The 14094-nt window shown below is 39.5% G+C and overlaps 1 protein-coding gene across 1 annotated transcript in view; it reads right to left on the bottom strand.

Moving 5' to 3' along the window:
- Positions 1 to 2423: 2423 nt before the first annotated feature.
- VBP1 (VHL binding protein 1) overlaps positions 2424 to 14094 on the bottom strand; it is an 81430-nt gene continuing 69759 nt past the window's right edge. Inside the window, 4 exon segments of the mRNA XM_042974444.1 lie at positions 2424 to 2650; positions 4736 to 4874; positions 7387 to 7485; positions 9270 to 9336. Coding sequence (XP_042830378.1) covers positions 2580 to 2650; positions 4736 to 4874; positions 7387 to 7485; positions 9270 to 9336 — 376 coding nt within the window. The 3' untranslated portion in view covers positions 2424 to 2579.

The following is a 14094-nucleotide window of genomic DNA, read 5'->3' as shown; positions in this document are numbered from 1 at the left end:
CTTTGGAGTTTAAATGTATATTCGAACCCAACACCAGCTATGACAGGTATCACACATGCACTCAGCCAGTGTCTTCAGACACAACACAATCCCACATCAGGAAGACACAACACAATCCCACATTAGCACTGAATAGGCACAGGCAAGGCTAGCAAAAGGGTACAGAATTAGAACCACCAAGACAAATCTTTAAGAAATGGTTCAAGACTTACAGGTATCACTGAGTTTAGGGCAGAGAACCGGAGAGAAACGAAAGCATTACTCATGAAGGTATTGAATTTCAGTTAACATTTCTACCCAACTTAGCTGCTAGTTATTGTGAAATAAAGGAGTGAGGCATCATGGTACAGAGGGAAGGAAATTCACCTAGGAACTGGATCTGGGTCTCATTCTGGCTATGTGGCTCTGGATAAGGTCCATCAATATCTATATGGCAGAGAAGGGCAGGGGCATGGAGGCAGGTTCCATCACCCCCTGCTGTCTCTACTGACAAAACTACTCTCAGTTAACCCTGAAAATAAAAACACTAGAATCTTGCTCCTTCCGTTTTTGGCAAGTCTCGGGAAAAAGCCTAAATACAAGAAAAAGCCTTATGTAAAAATGTTAACTACTGAATTATTTGTTACCCATAACGGAGAAAAAATTTTAAAAACACCCAGATGTGTAAATGTGTACCACAGTTTACTAGAGTTCACCCATTAGTATACTACTGTGGAACTAGTAAAGTGATGTTAATATAACACCACTACAAATAAGCAAATTACATGCTAAGCAAAAAAGGTAGAATAAAAATTATAAAGACAAAATTATTTAAGTTATATTTTAAAAAACTTACGCATAAAAAAGAAATGGAAGACACAGCATTGTTAAGGGGACTACAAATGGAATTTCTTTTTCCCATTTTCTAAATTTTCTCAAAAGAGCATGTGAATGGGAAGATCGTTCAATATCAGTTTCATTTCCAAAACACTTATTATTCAGGCCAAGTTTTGAAGGGACTCTTTTGCCCATATCCTTTCTGGGTATACTGTACTAATATTAAGCTTGAAAATATCATGTCAAATCAGGATGGTTATATTATTCTGAAACTGTAAACCCGTATAAGAGAAATGATCTGGCAGAGATGCTTATATATATTTGTTGAATTAAGTTTTGTTTTAACTCATATCTCTAAAGAGCTGCATTTCTTCATATTCAGTTCAATTTTCATGGACTTCGACCGACCAAATCATTCCTGTCCTAATACTAACAAGGACATTTTGTGACAATATACTTACCATAACAAGGTTTGGGGAAAAGTAGCACTTAAAATATCTCAAGATGTTTACAAAGTTCAAAAATTAAATATGGAAATTTAAAATTATGAAAAAACTGACTCGAGGAACTTTGGTATCTTTCAGATTTAACTCCTCAATTGTTTGCTGATCTGTACTCCTTCCAAAGGGATTCTGTGTTATTTCTACAAACATAAGTTCTTGGGACATGCTGGTTTTACGGTGAAGTAAACGTGCTTTACAAATATGTGAAAAGATACATGTTAACTTTAGAAAGAATAATGTGAAGAAAAGGTGCCAGGCCACAGTTTTAACTTCAATGTTTTAATATCATGAAATACAACTACAAAACATTGTACGAGTATATTTTGTTCTCTACATGGAGATGGAATAATACATTTGTGTTTTTACCAGAATCTCTACATCCAGCGTTAGCCACTGTACCAACGGCTTTCCACAGGGATTTTCTAGTCTTCCCATGAGGTCTTATCATGAATAAAAAAAGCTCACAAATCTTTTCAACCACTGCAGATTTATATTTAGCTTAACATTTTTGTTCAGCTGCTTTGGAGAACTGTTAAGAAATACAAAATTGCCTTAGCCAAGAGTTTTGAGAGGCTAAAGAATTTTGTTGTTTCACGTTGGCCAAGATCTCCCTTATGTTGACATTGCAAAGACACTGTGTACTTCTATGGGGTAAGAAAAAGCGTCTCAATAGCCCTCTTACTACTTAGGAAGGTCAATTACCAGTTCCTTAAAAGTACAGAATATTATAATAGATAGCTATTGGCCAAGCAGCACTTCATGAAAATCCATTATATAAGACAAATAACAGCAACAGAGAGCCATAAAGCCCCACATGTACTAAAGAAAACAAGTTTGGAAATATTTAAACTAAGTGCTTTTCCTACCTCTAAACTGGTTTAACTACATCAAGTAAGAGTAATATCAGCCAATAAAGAAAAAGTAAACTGTGCTAGTGTCCAGAATTAGGTTCAAGAGTATACCTCACAGTTTTCAGCCATTCCAGCTAAGACTTTGTTTATGACCGACAACAACAAAAAAAAGATGAAAGTAGCATTTACTTTGTTGGAAATAAAAAAATTAAAATACTGCTAATTTCACAAAATATTTGAAACTAACTTTGTTTTTATAATAAAATGTTTATCTTGTTTTTTAAAGTTTTAACTACCGCTCTTACTGTTCAAAAAAATCAGTCAAAGTAATGTCAACCTTTAGGGATAAACTTTGGGGTACTTAAGATAACATGTTTTGAAAACTGAACCACATTTTTAATTGCCAGCATTATGCTTTGGTCTTGGTAGAATCATCTTTGTTTCTTCTTTTTACATCCCAATTATAAACCCTGGCCATATCTGCAAGAATTGTCAAAGAAAATGCAAATGCAATTCTAAAGATAACATACGCAATGACTAAGTAAGTATTCACTCACATGTTGAATCAGAAATCGTGCACACAAAATACCGGTAACAGCTAGGATTGTGAGCTATCTTGCTAGAATACCATTTGCTAAGAAAATACTGGAACTAAATTCCACCAATACAAAGTCAAGGCCTCAAGTCAACAACTGTTTAGCATATGTAGCCAACTGAAGCCTTATACTTGACAAAACATGTCCTTGACACTGTCAACAGTTTTAAAGACAGCTCCTCGTCCATGAAAGTTCAAAGACTGTTGACACCATATCCTTACAGGCAATATTTAAATTAGTACAATTCAATTATCAATAATTTCATCTTTTACCCCCCCTTTGGTTTCATAGGACATTCACTCAATTTATTTTCCTTTCCACAAGCACCACCCTGTGTAGGCCCTCGCATATCAGTGATTTCTTTCATGGACTGTACCTTTGGTGTTGTATCCTAAAGTTACCAGTGTAACTCAGGCCATCTCGATTTTCTCCAATGTTATCCTCTACGAGTTTGATAGCTATTTCCCTGGACTTCTGTGGATCAAATCTCCACATCACGAGTCCCATCCCAGCCCCTGCTCTAGGCCTCCACCAGGCCTGCCTTCCGTCTCCCAAGTACTCAGCGGCCGCTGTGTGCCGCATGCCACGTGCCGTGGAGAAAAGAACAGGTGCAGCTCCCACGCTTGCAGTGCTCCCGACCTGGCACAGAAAACCAAGTACTGAGTGCAAAGCACTAAGTAAGCACAGAGAAACAATAAAACACCCTGAGGATCTGAACAGGTATAGAAATGATCTGATACTTGAGATGTACTAGGAAGGAAACGAAGGAGTAACCCACAGAAACATAAATAGGGGGAAATCGTTCCAGGTGGGAGGAACAAAGTGGAAATGTAAAGGGTGTGGCACATTGGCAGGGGGCAGTGAGGAGAACCGATTGGGGCTACTTGGAACCCAGGTGCACAGGGTGGGGTGGGGGAGGCTGGGGCAGGAAGAGGTCAGGGGCACGAGGTAAGACGGTATGGGACACTTCACTCAGGGCCTCTGTGCATACCTTACCTGCAACAGGGAGCCACTGAAGTTCTCTATCGCAACCAGAGGAGCAAAACTAGGATGCGTGACTCAGTAAATTCACACTGGAGATAGTGTGAAGGAGAGGTGGGAGAAAAAGAGACTATAAAACTACTTAGTCTAGGTTCTGGAAGGCCAAAAGGAGAAAATGGACAGAGAGGTCTACAAGGGAAATTTGACAAGAATCTGGTGATTGGTTGGCTCTTGGTGATGAAAGAGGAGTGGAGAGCAACTCCCGAGCTTCTGTCCTGGGGAGTGTGTGGGACCAGTGTCCGCAATAGGAACCAGGAGAGAGAAGTCAGAAAGGAGAGGCACAGAGCTGGGTTTCAATATAGCTGCCCCCTCCCTAAGCAGAACACCTGCCTCCACCTCTCTTCTCTGCTCGTCTGAACCGTCTACTGCCTTTCAAAACAAACCAAGTTCTAACTTCCCCAAGTCTTCTTTGCACTAATTCCAGCTCATATCTCTTTCCCTAACTTTATATTGCCTTGGCATGGCATACACGGAATGAACTTATATTTTGCTATGAAATTATGATGTAGCTTTTTACATGTTTCGTTCGAACACAGCAAGACTCTGCCGCTCTTTTTTTGCACTGATTCCCTCACCATCCTGTGCCCCATACAGCTTAGCACAGTTGCAGCGACATGGGAGACCCTTAATAAATGCTTGCGGATTAAACTATTCAACTGGCTATGAAGGCATCTTGAAAAAAATATTTGAAAGAAAAACGCTTATGCATTTTGCAGTTTCCAAACCTTCACAACTCAGGTCAGATTAACCTATCTACAAACTTATTTCAGTATTAGTTCCAAATATGTTATTTATCACTCTCATAAAATCTGCAACTTCAAATTAGCCCAGGAATAAGGATATTCTTCTCATCAAAGTAATGCAAATAAGAGTGTTGAAAATCATCCTTCTCTTTTCCTCCCTTTGCTTTTAGTTAAAGAAAGGATACTGACTTCTGTGGTAGTAAATTGATCTCGAAGAAAGTCAAGGTCTTCCTCAAGGGAATCAAGATTCTTTGTAGCAGTCGATAAATTCTTTTCCAACAATGCCTGGGCTTCATCAATATCATATTCAAGCATCACATTAGCCTGGAGAGAGGAAGTCACAACAATTACTGAACATTCACACAGTGTCTCACAGGGTCGGCAGGGGTTAGGCCAAGTCTAGCTGCCCTTTCTTAGAAGTTTTCTTGGACTCCAGATATTCTCCACTCACTTATGCGTTCACACCACAGTGGCAGAGCTGGGTACTCGTGACAGAGACCGTGTGGTCTGCAGAACCAAAATATTTACTCTCTGACCATGGGGCACCCGGGCGGCCCAGGCGGTTGGGCATCCAACTTTGGTTCAGGTCATGATCTCACAGTTTGTAAGTTCGAGCCCCACATCAGGCTCTGTACTGACAGCTTGGAACCTGGAGCCTGCTTCAGATTCTGTGTCTCCCTCTCTCCCTGCCCCTTCTCTGCTCACACTCTGTTTCTATTTCAAAAATAAATAAACGTTAAAAACATTTTTTTTAATATTTACTCTCTGACCTTTTAAACAAAGTTTATTGATCCCTGGGTTAGAGAATATATTTACATACACTACATCATCTATTCCTCATAAACAACACTGGTCAGTCAAGTTACCACCTTCTTTACAGCTAAGAAAATGTGGGCTCAAAGAGGTCAGGTTGCCTACACTAATATAGATAGTAAGTAAACAGGAGAATTAAGAGAAAAACCAATGATCAGACATCAAATTCCATCTTTCTACAACCTCCATGATGACAGTAAATTGTATTACATTTGAATCAATTTATTTTCTTACAGTTTATTTAGTTTGAGAGGGGGAGACAGAGGGAGAGAGGGGATTCCAAGCAGGCACCACACTATCAGTGCAAAGCCTGACTCAGGGCTCCATCTCGTAAACTGTGAGATCACGACCTGAGCTGAAACCAAGAGTTGGACACTTAACCGACTGAGCCACTCAGGTGCCCCACATTTGAATCAATGTAAATAGCTGTTTCTGGGGCGACTGAGTGGCTCAGTCAGTTAAGTGTCTGACTTTGGCCCAGGTCATGATCTCACGTTTTGTGAGTTCGAACCCCACGTCGGGGTCTCTGATGACAGCTCAGAGCCTGGAATCTGTTTCAGATTCTGTGTCTCCCTCCCTCTCTCTGCCTCTCCCCTTCTTGTGCTCTCGATCTCTAAAATAAATAAACATTAAATTTTAATTTAATTTAAAAAAAGAAAGTTGTTTCTGAGCTTAAGCTTAAGTAATTTAAAAGTTTTCAAATACATATATATTATGTAATTTGATCCAGTAATGGCAAGCTTTTACTGTCCCCTTCCTTTTCTTCAAATATTTTTTAATGATTTTATTTATATTTGAGAGGGGGGCGGGCAGAGAGGAAGACACAGAATCCGAAGCAGGCTCCAGGTTCTAAGCTGTCAGCACAGAGCCTGACGCTGGGCTTGAACTCACGAACAGCAAGATCATGACCTGAGCTGAAGTCGGACGCTTAACCGACTGAACCACCCAGCAGCCCCTATTGTCCCCTTCCTACCTCCAACAGATGTTAGGAGCAAAGACAAAGCGTGTTGAATTCTGAAGCTCTGGTGTTACTGCCTACACTTAGAGATGCGGGCGTTCTGGAGGTGGGGAACCAAACCTCCTCCAGCACTGAACTCTTCCCATCACCTGACTTACACTGGGCATTTCCTGAACCACTTCTCTCATCTGACAAATGGAATTTAAAAATTACTCAAAAGATGATTGTAAGGATTAAATCAGACAGACAATATGAAAGTGTCTGGCACAAAGTAGGTGCTACATAAATAAATACTTACTGACTGAATAACCCAATCCGTGACAGTTAGAAAACTGTATACAAATTCGAATAGGACAAAAAAACATTCAATGGAAGCACATGTCTCTTAAATCCCAGACCCCAATCTCATTCCCAAGTCAACTGACACTGTCTCTTATTACTGTTTAGTTTTCAGAAAATCTCTACACTTTGGAGCTGTACACGTAGCTTGTTACTTTGTATGAGAACCTGCCTGGGGTAATGAGACCTGTGGACAGTTACCTGGCCCATCAGGAGTGGCCTGGATGTCTGGTCAGACGACTGAGAGGAGTAAGGCAGGAAAAATCACAGACAAGGCCTATGAAATCGTCTAAAATTGAAATATATGGTTTAAAAAATGGACTCCATTTTCAAGGTTTTCTTTAATAATCTTTTCCCCTTAACTTTAGAGAGAACTAATAAACTCTTATGGGGAAGATACATTTATCGGAGGTTCAACAGTCCTTTCCATTTTACTTCTCTCGCTCTTCCTTCTGTTACATTTAAACGATACAGCACGAGAGGAAGGGGATGAGGGTTTCAGGTAGTTCTGTCTTGACCAGGAGAGACCCGAGCATATTGTGAAGCTCACCACACTCCTCACCTCAGTCCGTCTCCAGTACAGACCCCTTGAACTCCGCCTCTGTTCCTTCCAGGGTCAAAGAGAGATGGGCACTTTACCCAGCTCAAACAGTACTGCTATGCCGGGAAAACCATGCTGGTTTACAAATGTAAGCCAAGAAAGCTGTGGCCATTTCGGTTACTTACCCCCAACCACAGACACACTTTATCAGTAGGAGGAACTGAAGCCTTGCAATACAGGTTATCCGCCAGTAAGAATCTAGTCTCCAGTGAACTGGTGGACTCCTTGGAAAAAAATGACAGTACTGTAAATAGGTCAGTTTAATTAAAAAGGTTATACAGGAGAGATCACAGATCTGAACCTAAGTCACTGAAAACCGTCCCATCACGCCAACTAAGTGTAGTGGCAACAGAAATGAACGCTGGAGCCAGACACCTGGGTGTGGGGGGGATGGATTCTGGATCAGCTACTTACTACCTGTGTAAATTGAGCATTTCGCTTGACCTCTCTGTGTCTCAGGTTCCTGGTCTGTAAAATTAGGAAAATTGTCCCTACATCTCCGAAGGCTGTAGCAAGCAGACTTGACACAAACACAGACACACACACACAACAGTGCCTGGCACACAGTAAGTGCTATGCAAGAGTCAGCAATTATTGCTTCATCAGTGCTTCATGCCCAACCAACAAGTTTTCTGAAGTTCCTTACAAATTTCACCACATGAGTTTATAGATACAGTGGAATACTACTTGGCAATGGGAAAGAATGAAGTCCTGCCATCTGCAAAAATGTGGATGGAACTGGAAGATATTATGCTGAGTGAAACAAGTCAGTCAGAGAAAGACAGATATCATATGTTTTCACTCATATGTGTAATTTGAGAAACTTAACAGAAGACCATGGGGGAAGGGAAGAGGAAAAATAGTTTCAAACAGAGAGGGAGGCAAACCATAAGAGACTCTTGAATACAGAGAAAAAAACTGAGGGTTGATGGGGGTAGGGGTGAGGAAGAGGGGTAAATGGGTGATGGGCACTGAGGAGGGCACTTGTTGGGATGAGCACTGGGTGTTGTATGTAAGTGATGAATCATGGGAATCTACTCCCGAAGCCAAAAGCACACTATCTATACTGTAGGTCAGCTAACTTGACAATAAATGATATTAAAAAAAACTTCACCACATAAAATAATGTATTAGAAATACAGTTATCCTGTCAAGTAATAAATCATATACATATATAATATATTATACACATATATATATTAATACACATATATTAAATATAATATGCTTATAAAATTTAATCTTTACAGCCTCTAATGAGTATGGGATTAAGACTTAGCACATTTTCAAATCCAGTTCTGCCAATAACCAGCTATGTGACACTGGTCAAGTGTAACCTTTCTGTAATGGTCCCCTCAACTGTGAAATGAGAACCCAAAACATAATTTCTAAGATTCTTTGCAGATCCGTAAATCTTGGACTCACTCCTTATTCTTAGGGAGAACAACAACAACAAAAACCCTTAGATGCTGTTACCTCAAAATAAGGTATTTTCTTTTTGTATCGAAAATAATTTTGGGGTGCCTGGGTGGCTCAGCTGGTTAAGTGTCTGACTTTGGCTAAGGTCGCAATCTCACAGTTTGTGGGTTCAAGCCCTGCGTTGGGTTCTGTGCTGGCAGCTCAGAGCCTGGAGCCTGCTTCAGATTCTGTATCTCCCTATCTCTCTGGCCTCCCTCCCATTCGTGCTCTCTCTGTCTCTCTCAAAAATAAATAAACATTAAAAAAAATTTTAAAAAGAAAATAATTTCAAATTGCATTTAAGTTTTATAAATACTCCATATAAGTAAAATAATCCAAGATGTGTAGACCCTAAAATTAAAGCTGACTTGGAAAAAAAAGCCACAAAGCCACATTTATCACAGAAGCACACTGCACATGTACATAAGAATCAAGGCGGCAGACTGGATCTACCAGCACATTCAAATACCAGTAACCAAGGAGTCAAGGAAGATGAATTTCTGATGAAGTATTCTGGTTCATTCACATTTATAAACAAAAATGCACTTACTTTTTTCTTCTGCATGTATTTTAGAATTTCTAATGTCTGCTTAATTTCAGGAATCTGACCTTTCAGCCTGTGAATAAGAAAAAGGTTGACTTAGTGTTCTGCAGGCAAGAAAAACCCTAGGACACAGTCTTACTAGCTTTGCATTTTCTATCGATATCTTTTTGAGGACTGCTAAAATCATCCATTTGTCAAAACCCACAGAATATACAACACAACAGTGAACCCTAAGGTAAACTAGGGAGTTTAGTTAATAAAAATATACTATGTATTGGTTCATCATTCATTTATTTTTTAAGTTAGGCTCTATGCCAAAAGTGGGGCTCGAACTCACGACCCCTAGAGCAAGAACCACATGCTCTACAGATTGAGCCAGCCAGGAGCCCCTTGACTCATCAATTGTAGTCAATGTCCCACTCTGGTGGAGGCTGTTGAGCTGTTGAGAATGGGGGATGCTCTGCATGTTTGGGGAGGCACAGAGTGTATGGGAAACCTCTGTACCTTCTGTTCAACTGTGCTATGGAGATGTGCTCCATAAGTGCTCTAAAAATGAACATCTATTAAAAATTAATCTTAAAAAACAAAACTACTAGCAACTGTCCCAAGTGACATCAACGTCACTGACAAGAAAATAAGAGATAAAAATATGCTGAAAACACTCAAAGTTACTTAGAAGAAAGAATGAAACATTTTTTATTTTGTTGGCACTGAAGTAGCTCTTTTCTGTGATGATTAGAGGCTGCCCAAGGTCATAAAATGTTTTGCATGGAAAAACGTGCGAGCTAGTTCTGGGGTCCCTGTCAAATCACAATGGAATCTGCAACAAAACAAACTAAGGATACAGAAACAAAGCTGTGGTTCTTTCAGAATGCATTTAACTAAACATGACTGGAGATTGGTATGTAAACAAAATTTAAATGTGATGATGAAAATGTACTTATTATAGAAGTGTTGAATCACTATATTGTACACCTGAAGCCAATATAACACTGTATGTTAACTACACTGGAATTTAAATGAAAATTTGATAAACAAAGAAAATATACTTATATAAAGGAAGTCACAGCATGCATGAAGAAGAGCAGCAGGGAAAACTTTATTCTACCCTGTGCTACTGACCTGGCAAGAAGTGTGGTAGAAGAGCTCGCTACTTAAAAAAAACAGTATCGATACCATAATGTCTTTTTTTAAACGTTTATTCATTTTTGACAGAGACAGAGTGTGAGCGGGGGAGGGGCAGAGAGAGAGGGAGACACAGAATCCGAAGCAGGCTCCAGGCTCTGAGCTGTCAGCACAGAGCCTGACACGGGGCACGAACTCACAGACTGCGAGATCATGACCTGAGCTGAAGTTGGACACTTAACCAAATGAGCCACCCAGACACCTAATACCATACTGTCTTGATGACTACAGCTTTGTAATACAGCTTAAAGTCTAGGATTGTGATGCCCCCAGCTTTGCTTTTCTTTGCCCACATTACTTTGGCTATTTGGGGTCTTTTCTGGTTCCATACAAATTTTAGGATTGTTAGCTCTGTGAAGAATGCTGGTGTCATTTTGATAGGGATTGCACTGAATGTGTAGATTGCTTTTTGGAAATAAAGTCCAGTGAATAATCTAGAAACACATACTTAGCATTTATGTTTTTTACTTAGTTTGAAGGATAATGCTTTGTGAACTCTTTACAAATTCAATATGGATGTTGTAGATCTTCCAATTTTGCTTACTTTTGTATTCTGTGTTGATATAGGTAAATGCTAAGGAGCTATATTTGTAAAATATCTGATACACATACAACATAAGAAGAATGTTCAGATAAAGATTTTTTGGTCATGCCAATGATTTCTAGCATATATTTTTGTATGTAAAAATATTACGTTATACATAAATTATGGAGCATATATAAATCAATCAGCTGCAGCCCCAGGCAACTTAGGAACCTCATCACCCCTCCCCAGTCTGCTCCATCCCAAGAGATAGCAGCTCTCCTGAACCATATGCTTACAGCCCCTTTTTCTCTTTTTCAAGAGTTTCATCACATTTACGTACATCCCCAAATAACATATTCTTTGCAGGTTTCTTGGCTTAATACAATCTCGTGTTATATGTGGTTTTCTTGGGTTTGCTTTTTTAACTCAGTTAGGTTCCTAAGACTTGTTCATTCATTTTCAGCTGTGTAACATTAAATTCTGAATATAGCACATCTTCTTTATCTACTCTCTTGCCAGTGGACAGTTGGGTCAGTTCTACGTCATTATTATTATATGAACAACAGAAATCTCTAAGTTCTAGGAATGGGTAGGGGAGTGAGAAGGGAGATGGAGGCTTAGAAGGGAAGCAAACCAAATCTTCAAAAGGGGAATACAGCTAAAGGAGAACTTTCTAGGTGTTTTCTCCTCCATCTAAATTGCTCTGGGTGAATCACCTTACCTACTCTGTCATTGCTACGGGGTGGAAAAAGAGTAGAACTGACCAGAAGCAGAGAGGTCAGGCTGAGGAGCTGAGAAGACAAATACTGGTCCCCAGTCACCCCCTTCCCCTCACTCCTACTCCCAGGAGTGATGACACCAAAGACAGCCAAGGGCGGAGGAACTAAAAGAATCCTCAGAGACCAAGTCACCTGGCTGGGGAGAAGGGACATTTGTCCAATGGTGGTGCCCTAGACTATAACACTAACAGCATTCTTCCTACCCCTACTCACCAGGAGGGGCTTAAATTACTCCCACCTCCACATTACTCCATGACTGGCCAAAGTAACTGGTATCCCTGAGGGAATGTGAGCTGATGGGGAAAAGAAATGATAATCTGATAAACACAACTACAATAAAAAAAGACAATTAAATTCAACAATGTCCATCAGATGAAACAAAATGAAACACTAAAAGATTAGATTATCAATAAGTATTTAAAAATACCTCAGAGAGCAAAAAAAAGGATTATTGGTAATATGAAGAAGAAACAAGTAGCTACAAGAAGAACCAACCAGAATGACTAGGTATAAAAACGTAATGGCTCAAATAAGGAACTCATGGACATCCATCTAATTGCCAAAAGTCCAATTACCAAAGTCAGAAGAGAGGAAATAATAGAGAAATGGAAGGCAGAATTAGAATCATCAACATCTATATTGACAGGAATCCCAAAAGGAGAAAAAAATTAACAGAAAAAAATGCAAAAAATGATAATCACAAAATTTCCGGTTAAAGAACAATAAAAGACATACAATTCAGGTGTTAGAGAGATTACCACAAGAGAATTATGAAGTACTAAAGAACTTTTATACAGCTGAAGGTGAAGTTAAAGACAAATGACAGGCTGCAAGGAACCATTTACAGCATATGTAAAGACAGAGGTTAGTATGCAAACTACTACATAGAGCCATCTGCTGCAAAACAACTCAATCACACAAAAAAATCGTTTTTGTTGCATAGATGATATCAGAGGTGAGGGAAGTTCCAGAAAAAATTAAAGGGTAAAAAACTGGAAAAGGCTTTGGGTTGAGCAGTGAGACCTACAGAAAAGTAAGCATCATGAGTCAGGTGCCACTGTGGGCTGCAGACCTAAGCCTGCCCTCCACCCCCCACCCAGCAGCTCAGTGGGGGAGCTCGCATATTAAGTGCCAGAACAGGAACAGGCTTGTATAGAATAAGCACTCCTGGCAAAAGCAAAATCCTCTATGGATAAAGGCAAACCACACAGCTATATCCATACTAAAAGGAAGCAGACATACAGCTCGGTAAGAAAGACAAAAGACAGCCACACACAAATTCCAGTGAATTAAAACAAAAGAGATGATGATATCAAAAGTACCCAAAAAGAAAAATTAGTTTATCTAAAAAGAAAGGCTAGGTTTAAAACAATAACCTTATGTTGTTTCCATGGAACACCCTTAAATAGAAATAATAAACAGGTAGACAATAAAGAGACAGAAGAGATGCATCAAGAAAATGTTACCCGAAAAAAGCTGGAACAGCTGTAAGCATTCAACAAGACAGACCTGAAACAATAAGCATTATTTTATATAGGGTTAAGTTCACCAAAACATAGTAATTCTCAAACTGCATGTGCCTGATAATGGAGACTAAAAAGGTTTTAAAAAGGGATACAAATTGTCCCAGGTTCAGAGGGGAGACCGGCCCTCCCACCTGTAACCGTCCCAACAGCCAGAGAAAACACACACCCTGTTAGCTGGAAAGCAGCGGAGAGCCGCTGAGGGTGGCAGGGACCACAGGCGTGACCCCTGCGAGGGAAGCAACTTGGAAGTGAGCTCATCTCCTGCAGCTACTTCACCACATAATAGGTAGGGGATGCTTCTCTTTATAGAAGTATACCAGCTTATGTATAAATTTAAAAATAACTGAACTAGAACATCATTTTGCAACTCACAACGAATGGATCCAGCATGGAGCATCATAAAAAGAGACAACTAGATACTATCTACCTCTTAATGGAAAAACGTTACACAAACCTATGAAGCAGTACTGTCAAAAAACCGCAAAAACCCTGAATACAATTAAGACCGTAGATCCAACTACCAATTTATAGTATTGAGAGGACAAAGAGAGAGGACAGAGAAACATGCTAGAAAGTTTCACAACTGCTTCAAAATTTAGCAACATACTTCTGAATAACCCATGGATTATAAAGATCTAAATGTGAAAAGATAAAACAATAAAACTTAAAGACTAAAACATGAAGAGGATATCTTCATGAACCTGGGATAGGAAAGTATTGCTTAAATAGGATACAAAAAAGCACTGACTAGTAAGGAAAAAGATTGTTAAACTGCACAACATTAAAATTAAATAGTGCTGAGTCAAATACTATGT

This window comes from Panthera tigris, chromosome X, assembly GCF_018350195.1.
Source record: "Panthera tigris isolate Pti1 chromosome X, P.tigris_Pti1_mat1.1, whole genome shotgun sequence".
In the NCBI taxonomy this organism is placed as follows: Eukaryota; Metazoa; Chordata; class Mammalia; order Carnivora; family Felidae; genus Panthera; species Panthera tigris.
This window is presented reverse-complemented; position numbering and strand designations above follow the sequence as displayed.